Raw genomic sequence first — 18,200 nt, 5'->3', positions numbered from 1 at the left:
TCTATAACATTATGGATATTTTTGTGATATACACTTGAAAGAATTTCAATGTGTTCTCAAAAATATCAGTAATGCAATAGAATTCAAATAGTCACTTTTCCAAAATTTTTGACTAATGCACACGTTTTTTTTTTCTCTCTTTTCTGCATATGTTGCTTAAGTCATCTTCAATATAGAGATGATAGTAATGGAGTTGTTATTGGTTGTTCATCAGATTTGAGAGGTGAAATTGTTATTCCAAGAAATGTCAAAGAGATATACAGCGAAAATTTAAATAGTTATGCATTTCAGAACTGTAAAGACAATATTTTTTCACTTCAATTTGAGTATTAGTCCATATAGTTTTTATAATACAAAATTAGAAATAGCAAATCTTAGTGAATGTACAAAACTTACATTACTTAATGAATCAATCTTTATACATTGTAAGCTATTAGATATAATTATTCTTCCACCAAATATATCAAGTATAGGAAGTTTTTGCATTTCAGATAATGCGATTTCAATAATAGATCTACCAGATTCTGTAGAAAACATTGAGTCAAATGCTTTTTATAACACCGGATTTAATATTATTAACATTAAAGAAAATTCTAAATTAAAATTCATAGGAAGCAAATGTTTTGCAGATTCACAACTTTCTTCATTCTATATTCCAATGAATTTAAGTTTCATTGATAAATCTGCATTTATTAATTGTCCATTAGAAAGTGTTACAATTAATCAACAAAATCAATATTATACATCTGATTCATCTGCTCTTTATTCTAATGATCATTCAACATTAATTAAAGTTTTTATTGGAATTTCAGGTGAATATATTGTTCCTAATTTTGTTACAAATATTTCAGATGGATGTTTTTCTCAATGCAGAAATATTACATCAATTCAATTTCATAACAATATATTATACATTGGATCTTATGCATTTAGTTACTGTAGATCATTAACAAATATTATAATTCCAGAAAAATTATCATACATTTGAGATTATGCATTCAGTTCTTGTTCATCATTAACAATTATCACAATTCTAGGAAATGTATCATACATTGGAAATGCTGCATTTAGTTCTTGTAGTGAATTAACAAATATCATAATTCCAGAAAAAGTATCATACATTGGAGATTATGCATTTAATAATTGTTATTCATTAACAAATCTTATAATTCCAGGAAGTGTATCATTTATTGGAAAAAAAGCATTCTACAATGCCAATGCATTGTCTGAAATAACTTTCTAAAGTAATAATAATATAACAATTGGTACAAATATATTTAAAGGAATCGATAATCCAATTAATATTTATATTCCTGGATCGTTTAATATTTCTACTAATTATAAATCTGGACTTTCAGAGAGAAGTTATTTATATATTACTCAATACACAGTTTTTTCTGAATCATGCAAAATATTTTTTGGTGAAAAGAAATTTATAGTTCATATCGAAGGCGAACGATCTTTGATAAATCAAAGAACAAAAAATATTATTAATTATATATCTATTCCTTTCTATGGAGGAAACCTTATTTATAGAGATTCCACTAACCAAACAATTATTAATTGTTCATCAGACTTCTTCGGAGATATTATTATTCCGAAAAGTGTCAAAGAGATATGCAGCGAAAATTCTAATAAGTATGCATTTCAGAACTGTAAAGACAATATTTTTTCACTTCAATTTGAAGAAAACAGTGAAATTACAAGTATTAGTCCATATAGTTTTTGTAATACAAAATTAGAAATAGCAAATCTTAGTGAATGTACAAAACATACATTACTTAATGAATCTATCTTTTCAAACTGTATGTTTTTAAAAACAGTTATTCTTCCACCAAACATATTGGAAATCAGAAATAGTTGTTTTAGTTATGTGAATTCATTATTATCAATCGATATACCAGACTCATTATTATATCTTGGTGATAAAGTATTTGAAGGAAGATTGCAATCCATTAATATTTCAAATAATTCAAAGTTAGAACGCATTGGAAGTTTCTGTTTTGCTGACAGCCAACTTTCTTCATTTTATATTCCGAAATCTTTAAAATCAATTGATACATCTGCATTAATGTGTCCATTAATAAATATAATAGTTGATCAAGACAATCCAACATATAAATATGAAAATTATTCTTTGTTACTAAAAGATAATTCAACATTACTGAAAGTTATTAAGTCATTCACTAGTGATTATATTGTTCCTGATTATATTAAGAACATTAGTAATAGTTGCTTTAGTGACTGTAATAAAATTACATCAATTCAACTTCATGAAAATATCGCATCCATTGGAAGCTATGCATTTTATGGGTGTGAAGGATTAATTAATATTAAAATTCCAGAAAAAATAACAGTGATTCAATCTCATTCATTTTATAAATGCATTTCTTTGAAAAACATTACAATTCCAAAAAGGGTTAAGGTCATTGAATCTTATGCATTTTCAAACTGCTTCTCATTAGCAAATATAACAATTCCAGAAAGCGTTACAGAGATTAAATCTTCTGCATTTTCAAACTGCAATTCATCAGCAAGTATAACAATTCCAGAAAGCGTAACAGTGATTGAATCTAATGCATTTTTAAATTGTGCATCATTAACAAGTATAAAAATTCCAGAAAGCATAACAGTGATTGAATATTGTGCATTTTCATTCTGCACGTCATTAACAAGTATAACAATTCCAGAAAGTGTGACAGTGATTGAATCTTATGCATTTTCATACTGCGAATCATTGGCAAGTATTACAATTCCAGGAAATGTATCATCAATTAACGATAGTGCATTTCGGTTTTGTACCAATCTAAAAAAATTACGTTTCTAAGTAATAATAATATTATTAAGTTTGGGAATGATGTATTGGCCCTAATTTCAAATCCTATGAAAATCTACATTCCTGGAATGTTTAATATTTCCACAACACTAGAAAACGCATTTCCAGATATGAGCCATTTATATATTACAAAAGATACTTCTTTTTCAACATCTTGTATTCCATTTTTTGGAGAAAAGAGAATAATAGTTCACTATGATGGAACATTTATGATCACAGATCCGGTCCTAAAAGATTTCATATATAATCATTTCATTTTATGGATTAAACCATCGACAATAATTCATATAGAATCTGAGTTCCAACTACGAAGACGATAAATGACGCTAACCTAATCTTTCAACAATTTATTTACTTTTAATTACATCTTTTTAGCACATAAAATTGCTGTTTTTATATAATTATGATGCGATTTTTTTACAAAAGAGTTATGAAGCTTCAATGTCTGATATGATATTATGACTTAACATAATATACTCATATAATTTAATAAATAAAGAATAAATTCGAAACATCTACTAGCAAGGTGACTTAGCTCTACACGTCATTCTGCCACACCAAAAATGATTGGACCATCATAATTAACACCTAGGATCAGATGTATTTTTGTATTAGTCTCTGTGTTATCAATGTTGGATACTTGGCAATTTTTCTGTCAAATTTGGAAAAAATGACATCTAAAAGTTGCATGATGTCTTCGTGGTTCCTATATGTACACCAAGATACGAAATTATCGCGATAACTTTAGGCACCTTTAAGCTCTGTTTCGTTGTTACAGAACTCTGTGATGTCACCTCACATTCTCACCTTAGAAATCTTGATGATTTTACACGAAATAAGCTTAAGTGAAAAAAAAGTCATTGGGTCAATTAAATAATAGCATAATAAACAAATATAGTTTAATATAAAATAAACAGCATAAATAAAGAAAAAAATTAAATTCCAAAAACAGAATAAGATCCAGGCAAAGGGATGCAATAAGTGTTTGTAGTTCCTTTTCCTTTCAAGAAAACATCTTTTCTTTCAAACGCGTTGTAAATTCCTTCCGGAAGCGTGTGGAATGTAGAAGGAAGCATCTGAATTGTATCAATGTAAGAAGATGTTTCAAGTCTTGCTGAAACATTTACTGCATCTCCCCATACGTCGAAAAGAGGTTTCTCACGACCAAGAACACCAGAAATGATTGGACCATCGTAATTAACACCGATGTTCAGATGTATTTTTGTCTCTGTCTCTGTGTTGTTTCGCTCCATGACCCATTGTCCACATGACATGCAGAACTCGACTGCTTCGTGGACAGGTGTTCTGTCGGATACTTCATTGAACAGGCCGGCAGCTGCCATGTAAACGCCATTGATCATTTTGATTTTGACCAATGTTGGATACTTGGCAATTTTTCTGTCAAATTTCGAAAAAATGACATCTAAAAGTTGCATGATGTCTTCATGGTTCTTATTAGTACACCATGATACGAAATTATGAATTCCAATGAAGATAATGACAGCGCGATCGACACATGATATAATATCCTCTCTGTCGCTTTTGGACATCAATCTTGTCGCGATAACTTTTGGCATAATCTTGGAAAGAAGGTTTTCGACCCTGTTTTGTGCACCTTTAAGCTCGGTTTCGTTCTTACTGAACTCCGTGATGTCTCGTAATATGAATGCATATGACATTTCGTCACCCCACATTCTGACGTTAGAAATCTTGATGATTTTACAAGAAATAAGCTTAAGTGTACCTGCACCTGTTCGAACTGTTAACGAATTATCGATTTCTGTTACATTTTTTGCGTTGGCATTTTGAGTAATTTGGTTTTCTATTACTCCTGAGTCTTCATTCTGTTCGAACAGCTGGTTATAGGTCTGTAGAAGTGATTGGTTCTCATTAACATCCATTAATATTGTAATAACGTGTTGTTGAATAATATCTTCTTTTTTCCTTTGAAGAATTTGAATCGCGGAGTTATTAACGTCTTGTACAATGCCTGTACTTGATACCATGAGAATTCCATTCAACGATTGCTTGATAATGTGCCTGGAAAGTGAAACTTCTGACAAACTGTTTTCTTTCTTCTTGTTTGAAGAGTTGAAGAGGTCAACAGCCATGGTAATCGCTTGTTTCGATGAGTTTGGAATAACAAGAAGCATGTTCTTGTACATTTCGAACTCAATATGATACAAATAAATTCTATACAAGATAAAAAGCAAATAAATGAAGTCTACAATAGCAACACCTGCTCTATTGGTAATTCTGATTGCATCGTATGAGTTATAGAGCTTTTTGATCCTTTCTGTCGCAATTTCATTTAATTTTACAGTCAAATTCGACAAAGTAACAAAAGCAAGCTCTGTTGCTTCTTGTATGATACTTTCGTTCTTTGTTTCGTTGAATTCAAGTACTTTTGAGTAAATTGATTCAACATATTCTTTTTCTTGAGCCAAAATCTTCGAAATTTCCTCTCTGTCATTGGAATTTATCTCGGATTCAACGTAATAGAAGTTGTTGCTTGAGATATTCGATGACAAACTGTATAATGCGTTGAAATTTTGAAGAGATTGACTATTTGGCTCATTAACTAAAGAAACGAAGTAGTCGTTGAGGATATTAACAATTGGCTGTTGCGCACATGCTGTATCTTGGAAAACTGACATTGTAATTCTTTCATAATATGAAATAGAGTGGAAATAGGACATAACAGGGAAAGGATAAGAAAAGATGATTCCACTCCATACAAGGAAGAAGAGAACAGAGAAAATGACGTATAAAACTATGCCATTTAACTCTTTTACAATTTTTTCTTTCTTTGAAGGTTTTCTACTCATTATTTCATCGGCATCAACAGGTACAAAGGTCTCTTTGTGATGATACTGAGTTCTCTGTTGTTCCAGATCCTGAATTTGTCGCATCTAATTTATCTGATCCCAAAATATTTTCGACGTCGTTGCTGGAAGACTCAATTCTGGTATCTTTTATGAGTGATGTGCCACTGAGAAGCCTTCTTCTGACATCTTCGAGTGAATTTGGATCAATTTCAATCAAAGAATTCCAGAAATAGCTTCTTTCTTTCTTCCTACGCCTTATCATCATGAATGTTGAGCCGATCATGATAACAGCAAGCGTAACAATGAAGCTAATGATGAATGCGAGGTAAGTATTCTTAAATTCCGTCAAAAATCTGAAACAATTATCGTAAATTTCCTTAAAGAACAAGGAATTCGTGAATATTGATGAATTAAATAAGTCACTGGCCATGGTCACTTCTATCGCAGTCTCTTTTGAACAACTGAAATTCGACATTGACTCAAGAAGAATTGCAAGAACAGCTTCACTTGTATGATACGTCAAGTTGTTCTTTATGTATTTGTTTATTGAGCTCCATGTTAAGAGAACGTCTTCTGGTTTCGAAGTTTGAACATTATAATAATAAACGGCATCAGAGAACATAGAAATATAGTCATGGTAGTTGAGAAGGACGGACAAATTGTTAGTGATTGAGGTCAGATTCTTATAACTCGGGTTGCAATTTGAGATACTATTTGCAGAAATGTTGATAATCGAGTTTATAGGCTTCGATTGGAGTACATCTATGGAGTTGATCAAATTGTCAGCCAGTAAATTGACAACTGTTAAGTAGTTCGAAGGATTAACTCTTGCAATTGCGACATAAAATACGAAAAAGAACAAAAGGAAGGATAAAATGCTGAAAGAACGACAGCCACAACTATATATACTACTAATATGCATCTGGCTTGATAAATTTTGGGTTGTTTGTACTTCATAATTATGACTTGAGTATCCTTGGCTTTTTCTGCTAAATCTGGCCTTACTGTTTTGGAATGTAATAAATTCTGATCCTGAATTTTCCGAAATTCCGGCGGAATTGTCTTTTTCCGATGAAATATGTCGCCAAGCCATTGAAAGATTGGCATCTGCTTTAAGTTCTGAGTAGAAACACGATATAAAGTTCGTAAGACGTTGGGAACTTGGACAGTTGATCGTATAAACCTTTGCATATTTCTCAAAATTATGAATGCAGTCGTGGTATCTAAATAAACAAGATTCAATATCATCGGGTTGGGCCATAGCTATCATATCAACGATTTCGAAGTAAATTCTTCTGCATTTATTTGTAATTTTCATAAGATGTTTCATATAACTATCAACAACACTCTCATCAGGGTTTAAAGAGAATGCTTCGTATTGTAGATCACATAGTAATTGCCTTCTCATCAGATTTCCGCTGTTCTTCCTCATAGATCTGATTTCCGTGATATCTTCCGCTTCAATTTGATGCATAAGGCATAGATATTTGTAGCAATCCACCTTCAGATTATTATTATCTGTGTTTTTGCTGATGAATTTGGCAAGTTTTATTGCTTCGTGAGGATGAATATAAATATAACTGTAAAACTTCTTTGTCATGTCTTTTAATGCTTTCCTTTCAATAAGAAGGTCTTCGTTTTCACCTTCTTCGACATCAAAATTCTCAAAATTGTCAACTTCTTGAGTTGATGAACTTTTTTCGTCGGAAAGAGGTTTTTCTGATAGTTTTAATGCATAAAATCGGTCAATAATGAAATTTGTAATGATAAAAGCAAGGATAATAAGCACTGCAATGATGAATGTCGATTCTGGGTAAAAAATATCGTGCCAAATAAGGTAAAGAATACAGGCAATAGTGTCTAATGCAGCAAGAACCCAAAAGAAGATCATTATGAATTGATCTGACTTCCTGTAGTATGGAAATTTCGTTGTAACGATAACTTGAGTGACTGCAACTAAAACTGTGGCTCCTAGTAGACAGTATTTAGCGTAGTTTTCGTAAAAATGAATTGATATACGTGCAATAAAAAGAATTGTAAAAAATTGACTGACATACATTAAAGGTGATAAATTCCAGCCAGATAAGAAGGTTGATTGGATGAATATAGGATGTGATGTTACAATTTTATGGATTAAGTATGTAATTGTGATTAAAACCATTGAAATTATTGATAAAATTAGCATTGTCATATTTAAAGACCCATTAAGTGCATACATTATTTCACTCTGAAATGTAGCAATTGTTTTAAGTTCCATTATAGGGTTTAAGAATTCGAAGAAAAATCTTGCTGTATATGTGAAAGATTTCGTGAACATGAGAGATTTGTAAAAGGCAAATATCGATGACACTATAATCGTGATGAGTATGGAATATATAAACATTATTATAACCCTTCCTTCTCTTGGAATATATGTTAAATACAACATACCCATAAATATATCATATAAGTCATTTCTCATAACGTCACCGTCCTTCGGGACTAGGAGGAATCCTGAAATGTATGGAAATGCCAATACATAATAAATTATATGTTGCACAATGTGAAACCAATTGGGTAACCTAGGGCTATTGTTCAGCATATGACCAGCTTGGTAGAATCTGCCCCATTGCTGGTCAATGCAGTTGTACTTTTCCATTTTTTCAGCAACAGAAATAAAATTTATGTAAATTTTTCAATGATAGTTGATGAATTTTTTACATTAATTAATATGAAATTAATATATCCCTTACAAGATTTTTCAGTTGCAAAAAACCGTCATGTTCTGAAATCTTTGAATACACATTATTTGTTGCTTTTTTTTATGACTCATTATGAAGAAACGTTAGTTTCAATCTTTAAAAATATAAGTCATTTGCTGAAATATAAATAATTCCTTTTCACCACAAGTCAACCTTTTAGAATTGAATTGATAAAATCTCAAAAAGTTCTTGAAAATGATACAGGCAGCTGAATTTAGGAGTATCTTAAAGGATTAATACCGATATATATGTTGGAGAGTAAAATGAATAACAATTCACATTTTTTGAAATCATTTTTCCCAGGGCCATAAATATAACAAAAATAATCCTTTATATACTGTATACATGAGCTAATTCGGTTCATCATATAGGAGAAATGACATCAAAATGAGAAAATTATCAAAAAATTAAAAATAAAACAAAATTTTGTATGATTTTTAGATTTTTAGTATCTTACATAATTTAATGGAGGCAAGCACCTGGATTGTTATCTGTACCAACAGAACGACCACAGCTGCATGAATGCATTGTTGTATCTTGTGGAAGAACAACCTTGAATGCTGATGAAAACTTATCGTCAACAAAATCTAATGTTGAATGTCTCAAGTAGAAGAGGGATTTTTCATCAAGTACAACTTGAGCGCCATCTTTCTTGAATAAGCTATCACCCTTTCTAGCATGAGAGTCAAAGCTGAAATCGTATTGAAATCCACTGCAACCGCCTGCTTTAAGGCCAATTCTCATCATTCTGTTTTCGCAATCGCCAATGAGTAACTTCTTAATCTGTTTTGCAGCTGCTGGAGTGATATCAAATGCTGGTCTTGCTTTTGCGAAGGAGCGGATAATGGAGGAAAGCATTATGGGAAATGAATTTCTTTTTTCCTTATTTTTTGAATTGTTTAGCGGAGTTGATAATCGCCTTTAGAAATTTGATTTATTATGTCTTTAACGCATGTTTCACAAGAAAACAAATGGGAAAATTTTCATTGAAATTCTATTAACGATAAGAATTCAATTTTTTCAATGTATTTTAAAAACTATTTTGAGATAATGTTATCATATGTTGGATATTAAATTTTTAAATAACAAAAAGTGCCAGTGCTTGACCATTTTCTTGGATTTCTATTATTCCATTGCATTCTATCAAAAAATAGTTATGCATTTATCTCTATAACATTGATTACAAAAACAAAACAAAATTATATTAAAATAATAATATTTCCAATCACGCTGACATCCTTGCCGTCCAGCAGCCGAACTTTATGATTAATATTATCACTGCAATAACAGATAAGACAATTACCCAAGTCATGACATATAATGTGAATTTCAACGTTTGAGGAACATATTTACCTGGAGCTTCTTTAACATAAACGCGTACAGTCATTGGTTCGAATTGTTCGAATCTATCAGATGATGAAGGAGACACTTGGAACAAGAAAGATCTATCAGATGGAACAGCATCAACGTAAGTTGTCTTTCCAAGGTTTCTCATCCATGTTCTATCAAGAATTATATTCGAATATGCAGAAAGAATAGTAATAGCAGCACTTGTTGAATATCCATCATCTGATAAATAGTCAAGATTAAGAGAGTACTGAATTTCAAGGTCTCTATCATCTATAGATATTGATGATCCATCCTTTGGAATTAAAATACCAACAGGATATGGATTGGTGTAATTTAATTGAATTGAAGAGGTATAACCATATGTTGGATCAATTGAATCAACAACAAATGATATATTTATACCTGTTTTGAAGACAGATGGAACATAAGATAGTGTTATTTTGGTATAATCACTATTGTAATATGCTTTTAACTTAACTCTGTTCTTTCCTGTTGAATCTTCTAAGTAAACTAAGTATGAAATACCCTTAATTTCATCAGGAACTCTAACACCAATCTCCCATTTGGTTCCTGCAACAAAAGGAACAGGTGCTTCACTCAAAAATGTTACTTTTGAAGGTATTCTCGAATAAGGATTTGCTCCATCGCGTTGATTAATTTGATTTGAATTAGGAGCAGTTTTTGTGTAGTAAATGTGCAAGGCAGCATTAGTGATTACACCTCTGTTTGCGTTATCTGTTTCCTTGAATGTGACTGTCCATGTTCCTCTTGGATTTTCTCCTAAAAATTTGTAACTTGGAAATTCCATTGATCTGATATCCAAAGCTTTGTCGCCTTCTGTGAGGATTTTGACTTCCGAAACTGTTCCACTTGGGCTGATAACATGTGAATTTAATGAACCAAATGATAATTTTCGTGCTTGAAGTTCTAAATTAATTGAAATTACGGATTTCATGTCATCGCCATCAACATTGAAGGTAATATTATAATCACCGTGTTCCATAACGAGGTCCAGTTGTTTCTTTTGACTCCATTCTGATATATTTCCTGTTGATGAGAAATTCAATGCTAAATCTACAGCTCTTCCTAGATTTAGACGGCCAAACCCTGTTCTTCTATTAAAGTTGACTCCAAATGCATTCTTTTCCCAGTTCAAAGACTCTGGATATGTTTTATCGGCTGTCATAGCTGTAACATAGAATAAATCAGCTAAAGTAAGACTTGGGTTTGCTTCCATGAGGACAGCTAATGCTCCTGCAAATAATGATGCACTCGCATTCGTAGAAGTATAGTTATCATATTGATCATTGTCACCTGTTGAAGATGCTGTTGGAAGAGGAGCCATATCAGCGCATGGACATGCTATAAATATACCAGCACCTTCAGTACCGTGATTTAGTGGTAATCCTCGATTACTTACGCCTGAGACTGAAAAAATTAGTGGCCATCTACCTGGAGGTGAGAAAAGAATATCACTAGTATGATCAGATCCAGCAGGCACAACAATTGGATGCTGCCAGTTATCTTCTGATGGCTTGTAAAGACAGTCATTTGCAATTTCTTTTGGCAATACATCTGGTTCTATGTAACGACAAAATCTTCCTTCACAATTTGTAACTTGATATTGAAGAATAGCGATATCCCATTCTTGGCTGCGATGGCAAATAACTGTTTGTGGATGTTCATGATAATTAGATGAATTTGAGAAGAAAAATGATGCAACATTTGCATCGGAAGCAATTCCTGTATAGTTTTCATTGAAATTTTTCTTGGCAGCTGCTAAGCCTAATGAGGCTGTGGCGATTGTATTATTTTGAGGATTTAACGTTATATTTTGCAAAGCTCCTGTAAAAATATTTTCGAATTGGTTTTCAATCGCTCGGTCTGTGTATGATGCATGCGTGAGTAGTGCTCCATCACTCATAACAGTTATAATCTTACCTTTTCCTGTAAACATATCAACGTATCGGTGCCCCGACCAGTTAATATCTTCGTCGCTTAATCCATTAAAGTAAGATGTTCCAGGATTTTGAAGCCACCAATAACAGAGAAAATAAAAACACATTAAAAATTTCAAGCCGTGCTTTTTAATTAAATTTTGAAAGATATTTCAATTCATACGATAACTTCGATGGATCAATTCGATAGAAAACTTGATAATTAATTAAGGGTTTCGTTTTGCGAAAAAAACGTACAATACGCAATTTCGCTCAAAAAAAACATTTAGCTAGCAATTTCGACATTTGACTCCACTCAAGACGTTACTTTTTTTAATTTTGCGGTATCATATTTTTGGAAAATCTTTATGAATATTATATAAAAAGTCTCTTTAATATCTATATTTCATATTTTTATCGATTTTTAAAGTTTTTGCGAAAAGTATTCAATTATTTTTGCTATTTGGTCGGATAAATGTCAGATTTGCGACATTTTCTGATATGATATTCAGATTCTACGTTGATAATAATGCTTATAGTGTTGCATGCTAAGATCAGTCATAATGTAAACCTCTCAATTTTATTGTCGTGGGAAGTATCTCAATTCCTTCAAAAAATTGAAAAACTATTTAATTTTAAAAATATAATACTTTTAATTAGTTAATTAATTGGAGATATTTTTAAAAAATCACTTTTGATAATACTTTTGAGAACTTTAATTAAAAAAATATATTCAAAAATATCCAGGATATCAAGAGGGAATTGTTCCTTATGAGGTATATAGTTATGATGTATACCTCATAAGGAACAATTCCCTCCTTAAAACGAGAAAACTTGTTCGAAATTGTTTATCATTTCGAACAAGTTTTCTCGTTTTTAATAACAAACTAAAGGCTATGAGGCACTGATTATATATTAGTGCCTCACAGCCTTTAGTTTCTAATAGATAGCTGGGAAACTTTCTCCAAATGATAAGTTATTCAGAGAAAGTTTCCCAGCTATCAAGAGGGAATTGTTCCTTATGAGGTATATAGTTATGATGTATACCTCATAAGGAACAATTCCCTCCTTAAAATCGTAGACATTTTTATACTTATTAATCAACCATTCAAAATCATATTCCTCTGAAAAGTTATTTTATTAAAAATTTAGAATTTTAATAAATATAGAGTTTGAATTTCATACAATACCTATATATTTTCAATAATGGAATTTGAAAACCATTCTCAAAAGTTCTCAGAAAACCTTTTTTTCATTAATTTTAAGAAATCTGAGTATTAAATTAAGTGATAAATTCGTTTGACACTACTTTAATTTTTAAATTCAAAAAATTATATGTGCTTCTTAAAATGACTCAAAAAATTTTATTATAAAATAATATATAATATTAAAAATCCCACAACATTTTTTACTTTACATAATCGTACTTCCTCGACGATTAATTTCCACTCAATTTTTATCGTTGACCGAACTTAGCATGCAACAATAGAACCCTCTTGCTATTGTGTCAAAATTGCGAAACCGATAGCAAAAATATCTCGCAATATCAAAATTGAGATATTGAGTGAATTATGCATTATAGAGATTAAAAATCTGATTTGTGAAAACATCTCATCAGTTTCTAGCTAATTCAAAAATCTTTACTATCTTATTCGATTAAAATGAAAAGGGAATAGTTTCATTATGCTTTAAATGACAGCCTTATAATATAATCATAGTTTTCGCTCAATATGCAGCATTTTTTTTTCGAAATCTATGGTCAATATCCTAAATACTGATTGCTTTGCATTCATATCTCTTACATTTTCTATACCCACATCACTATTCATTGCTATTCCTATCTTTTTCATTTTTGTTTGTTTCTCATAATTTCTCAAAAAACATGATAACTTGATATTTGTAAATATCATACTTTATAACGTAAATAAGAACTTGACCTATTAAGAAAAGCAGTAATGAAAAGAAAATCTGAAATTCATAAAAATTACAAGTTTCTGATGACAATTAGCTTAATTAAACCAGGTACAAGATTATATAATTGTATTTTCTATCCAATTATCCATATAATATCTTATCCAGAAAAAATAACTTGATCAATACCAAATGATTTTTTAACTAGTAAATAAAGTATTTTCTTTACACACACATTGTATATCATAGTTTTTTTTTTGGTTTCGCAAAACATCCAAAAACAAATATGCTATAAAAGTGACAATTTTAGCAAAACGAAACCCTTAAATTAATCAAGAATGTTTTTATATTCATTTAATTTTTGTGAGAATTAATTATCGAAAGGTTAAATTGTTTTAGCATTAATATAACACCCTAGGATACAACTAATTTTTCAGAAATTGCATTTATTCAAAAAATTCAATCAACATTTTTCTATTTCAATTTTAAATAGATACTTGCCATGAACGCAGTTTTTCAAAATAAAAAAATTTACACACTTAATTTTTCTGAGTGTGTGATTATAAACAACTGAATATCATATCTTCGTAATAGCTGTCGTTTAAAGAGTAGTTCCTGTAAGATCTCCAAAAATTAGGAAGATCTTGGAAGAACTACTCTTTAAAGAGGAATATTTGTAGGGTCAGTATAAGCTGTGACCGTATAAGCTATCATTTTTGAATTGAAGACTATTCTTTAAAATACTAGATAATAGAAAATATATGAGTGAATTTAAAGACACAAATCATAGAAATTCTAAACATCATGGTATTTCAGAAATTTAGATACAAATTTTTGCATCGAGTAAAAAAGTGCTTCGAATTTGCTCAATAAGCTCACAAATGTAAAGCTTTTGTATAAGCTTTACATTTGTAAGCTCATTGTGTAAACTTGTAGTTCGAAATTTGCATCGAGTAAAAAAGTGCTTCGAATTTGCTCAATAAGCTCACAAATGTAAAGCTTTTGTATAAGCTTTACATTTGTAAGCTCATTGTGTAAACTTATGTTGGATAAGGTTTTGTCTTTGCATTGAATTTGATAATTTAAGCAAATTTTTGGTTTAATGTAAAGACTTTCAAGTTTAAGCAAATTTTTGGTATAATGTAAAAGATAAGCAACCAAATAAGAGATTATTAATCACTATTCTCATATCAGAATTGCCTATCTTGAAATAATTGGAAAAATAGGGTTTTTGGCCAGGTGAAGTGTACGTTTAAAATACAAAACTTGGACCCACTCAAACTCATTGAATATAATTAAGGTGGCTGTATCTGGTTCTAAAAAATATATTATTGAATTTGATCGTGCTTTATTTTGAAATGATAAAATCCAGATTTTTATACGAAATTAAAGATAAAAGATCGAAATTAAAATGGGTGTTTCCTTTAGAAGTATCAGTCGAAAGGTTATTCTCCTTTTTAAAGAATCAGCTTATCTAACGACTGGCGTGAAGCATAGGCACCCTTAAAACTGAAAATTCAACTATGTTCAAATCATATGCGAAGAGCTAATAAAAATAAGTATTTATAGAAAATTTAAAAATATTTTATATATATAATTTTAAAACATGAATCTACATTTTTCTCTTCCAAGAAGAGCGTTAACATACACTAAGTTATCAAGCATTTCTTTATCTAGAGTTGCCTGTTTTCCAATTGTTTCAAACAGAGTGATATCAGTCACAGAATACTGAGAAGAAAGAGATTTTCTGTTCAAAACACAGAATCCAAATTTGCTGGAAATGTATTTTCTACTCAAAAGTTGCATTTGTTGCATAACCATGAAATCTGTTGTTGAAAAGTAAGGACTGAAAGCGCCAATGAACCCTCCAGTTGTCAAATAAAACAAAACTTTGTTAATAACACACAAACTAATAACTGGAGTGTCAATTGTAATGTTGGCAAGTTTTGTCATATCACTTTTTTGACATAACCCTAGAGCTCTTGATTCATTCACTCTTAATACGTATATCTCTCCTGTCATGCATCCAAATGCCATGGTGATATCATCCAAAGTGCAAAGTGAAGTGACATTTTTAACACCATCACTTTTTGAAATAATTTCAAATCTTTCTGCGACATCATTATAAACGAAAACAAAAACAGAACCATCGTCAAATGATACCCAGATCAATTCACCACTCCATGTCATGGTTGACGGTTTTGACGATAGCTGGCAAAAACCTCTTGACATTGTAATTTTTCCTTCTTTAATTTTGTAGTTTGTCAAACGGTTTTTATCGGCAACAACAAAAGAATCTCCTTTCTGATTCATTGAACAACAAATTACTTCTTCACTGAACATTATAAATGATATCACTTTTATCACATCACCTTTGATATTCAAATATTTGATTTGGTTGTTGAAAACAATTAAAATTGCGTCTGATTCACAAATAACTGATTTCGCTTCACTTCCTTCTTCAATTGAAATCGGTTCGGATGAAAGTGACGGTTTATCTGACGATAGAACTGTAACTTTTAACTGATTTTGTAATTTGTGAAGTAAAACCGTTTTTTCTTTTGAAGAAAAACCGTCACAGACATCTTTTGTGTTTTCAATCAGTTTAAATTGTTTTGTTATGTCTGTATCATACGGAATCACTGTCATGTCGCCGTTCTCTATCACTGCAATCGCAAGTTTCTCGTCTTCTGCCATGACTAATGATATAGTGTCAAAACCGCTCAAACCGATATCATATAAATTGTCATCAACAAGTAACAGCGATGTTTCATCATCAAATGTAACAAGATTGTATCTATCGTCGCCAATGAAAGGTGTCAGATGGGCAGCGGTTTTTCCTGCGTATAAAAGTGACACGCCGTTAGTGAAACCTGTTGGCAAAACCGGCAATTTGTAAATTGCTCCATTTTGGGATGCACAGAACAATTCAGTGAACGCATGGCCAAAGGAAAGTGAGGTGATGATTGATGGGAACTTTATGTCCTGACAGACCTTCTCAAATGAGAAATCGTAGAGTGAAATGGCCCCATTCATGACTAATGGGTCATTATCGTAGGAATAGACAGCGAAATAGTGCATAGAGACTGCAACGGCTGTTACTTCACCACTCAAAACCTTATCTTCGCGTTTGAATGACTCGTTTAAGATGGAAATTGTATTTTGTCCTGAAACTACAACAATTCTGAATCCTGTTGCGGCGACTGCCCTTATTGGCTCCTCAAATGTTACGACGTCCTCTCCATTCTCTTGGGAAAGGCCTTTTTCGTGTACTAAATAAATTGATTTTCGGAAATTAATGAAAGCAAGGGCTTCGTGTGCGGTATCAATATCTGCTTCGCCATAGACAACTTCAGTTTTACCACTGCCGGTCACTGCAAGGCATCCGCTGTCGACTTGCAACAATTTTTTGACTCCAATTGTTTTGGCTGGACTTGCCTGAGCTCTGTCTGCGCGGTCGCTTATGACGGTGACTCCGTTCTTACCTAGACCAAGCAATTCCCCGTTGAAAGGAAGAATTTTATTATTCAAAATTGTTCCTTCCAAAGGGATTTGAGGGACAGATGCCCAGTTCGATACTTTCTTACGAGCATTAGATGGCTTTTGGACTGTAAAAACCATCGATGTACCGTCATCTAAGTTTGTTATGACGGATTCATTCGGCAAAAGCCACATTGACTTAATTAAGGGGGCGCCGGGTATAAACGTGGCCTGAGAATTACTCAGAAAGTATAAATTGCCGGATTTGAGTTGAACTGCGCAACAATCGTTTACAACTTTAGTAAAAGCTTGGATTGGCTCTGTAAGAGGAAGTATTGGTGAGTTTCCGTTTGTAATGGCTTTGTTTGTGACGTTAAAATGTGATGCTTTGCCTGGAGATTCGGTGTCAATGAAATATTGAACGTCTAAGTCGGCATCTTCAATGGAAATGTCTTGTTTTTTGGCTGTGAACTTGACAAACTTCTGTTCTGTGTCGTTTCTGGCGAGAATTAAGAAGGAATCGTCGGATGATAAAGATGTTACAGATTTTATTTGGAGATTTTCGATTTTTCTTGCGCCGAGAAGTGGGTTTTGTATGTCCTTGATGTCAATAAAGAAGAAATGGTCGGATTCTGATGCAATTAAAATCCAATTTTTATCTTTTGAAACGGAAAAATACTTAAATTTCTCTGTATTCTCATCAACTGATGTAAATAGGTCGATACTTGATATTTGCTTTAGTGATGTTCCAATTTCTGTGATAATTAACTGATTATCTTGAGTTATCGAGACAAAATAGTTGTTACTGTGATTATTCGATCCATGGCTGTTAATAACAGTACCCCACAGAAGTGGTGTTTCAATATATATTGTCTGATGTGCTTTAAAAGAAATATCTGTTCCTTTCTTGTACAAAGTTGCGATTTTTATGCATCTGTGATAATAAAGAAGAACATCGACCTCCCTCTGTCTTACATCTAAGACTGTGCAGTTTTCAATTTCACTCTGTGGTAGAATTGTCGAGTGAATGAAATGCATCAATAGGAGTGTTTGACCCTAACTATCCCCTAATTAATACCAAACCAAGATTTTATAATTCATAAAATAAACAACAGCA

The 18,200-nt window shown here is 31.7% G+C and overlaps 6 protein-coding genes across 6 annotated transcripts, besides 2 other annotated features; 1 reads left to right on the top strand and 5 right to left on the bottom strand.

The window, feature by feature from the left end:
- Positions 1–1,346: 1,346 nt before the first annotated feature.
- Positions 1,347–3,458, top strand: TVAGG3_0264030 (ribonuclease inhibitor domain-containing protein; the record flags this gene model as incomplete). The annotated part of the gene is made up of 1 exon (XM_001582975.1): positions 1,808–2,827. One exon carries the CDS (start codon positions 1,808–1,810, stop codon positions 2,825–2,827), a length of 1,020 nt encoding a protein of 339 aa, XP_001583025.1.
- Positions 3,459–3,771: 313 nt separating this feature from the next.
- On the bottom strand, positions 3,772–5,664 carry TVAGG3_0264020 (adenylate cyclase protein; the record flags this gene model as incomplete). Its single annotated transcript, XM_001582976.1, has 1 exon — positions 3,772–5,664. One exon carries the CDS (start codon positions 5,662–5,664, stop codon positions 3,772–3,774), a length of 1,893 nt encoding a protein of 630 aa, XP_001583026.1.
- A 13-nt stretch (positions 5,665–5,677) lies between these two features.
- TVAGG3_0264010 (adenylate cyclase protein) lies at positions 5,678–7,921 on the bottom strand (the record flags this gene model as incomplete). The annotated part of the gene is made up of 1 exon (XM_001582977.1): positions 5,678–7,921. The coding sequence occupies one exon, from the start codon at positions 7,919–7,921 to the stop codon at positions 5,678–5,680; it is 2,244 nt and encodes a 747-aa protein (XP_001583027.1).
- Positions 7,922–8,829: 908 nt separating this feature from the next.
- TVAGG3_0264000 (protein maturation by iron-sulfur cluster transfer) lies at positions 8,830–9,273 on the bottom strand (the record flags this gene model as incomplete). The annotated part of the gene is made up of 1 exon (XM_001582978.2): positions 8,868–9,263. The coding sequence occupies one exon, from the start codon at positions 9,261–9,263 to the stop codon at positions 8,868–8,870; it is 396 nt and encodes a 131-aa protein (XP_001583028.1).
- Positions 9,274–9,468: 195 nt separating this feature from the next.
- TVAGG3_0263990 (serine-type endopeptidase protein) lies at positions 9,469–11,829 on the bottom strand (the record flags this gene model as incomplete). The annotated part of the gene is made up of 1 exon (XM_001582979.1): positions 9,631–11,820. The coding sequence occupies one exon, from the start codon at positions 11,818–11,820 to the stop codon at positions 9,631–9,633; it is 2,190 nt and encodes a 729-aa protein (XP_001583029.1).
- Positions 11,830–14,190: 2,361 nt separating this feature from the next.
- Positions 14,191–14,268: a mobile genetic element.
- Positions 14,269–14,430: 162 nt separating this feature from the next.
- Positions 14,431–14,644: a mobile genetic element.
- A 386-nt stretch (positions 14,645–15,030) lies between these two features.
- On the bottom strand, positions 15,031–18,136 carry TVAGG3_0263960 (WD40 repeat-like family; the record flags this gene model as incomplete). The annotated part of the gene is made up of 1 exon (XM_001582980.2): positions 15,203–18,121. The coding sequence occupies one exon, from the start codon at positions 18,119–18,121 to the stop codon at positions 15,203–15,205; it is 2,919 nt and encodes a 972-aa protein (XP_001583030.2).
- Between the last annotated feature and the right edge of the window lie 64 nt (positions 18,137–18,200).

The sequence above is a fragment of the Trichomonas vaginalis genome, chromosome V (assembly GCF_026262505.1).
Source record: "Trichomonas vaginalis G3 chromosome V, whole genome shotgun sequence".
In the NCBI taxonomy this organism is placed as follows: Eukaryota; Parabasalia; order Trichomonadida; family Trichomonadidae; genus Trichomonas; species Trichomonas vaginalis.
This window is presented reverse-complemented; position numbering and strand designations above follow the sequence as displayed.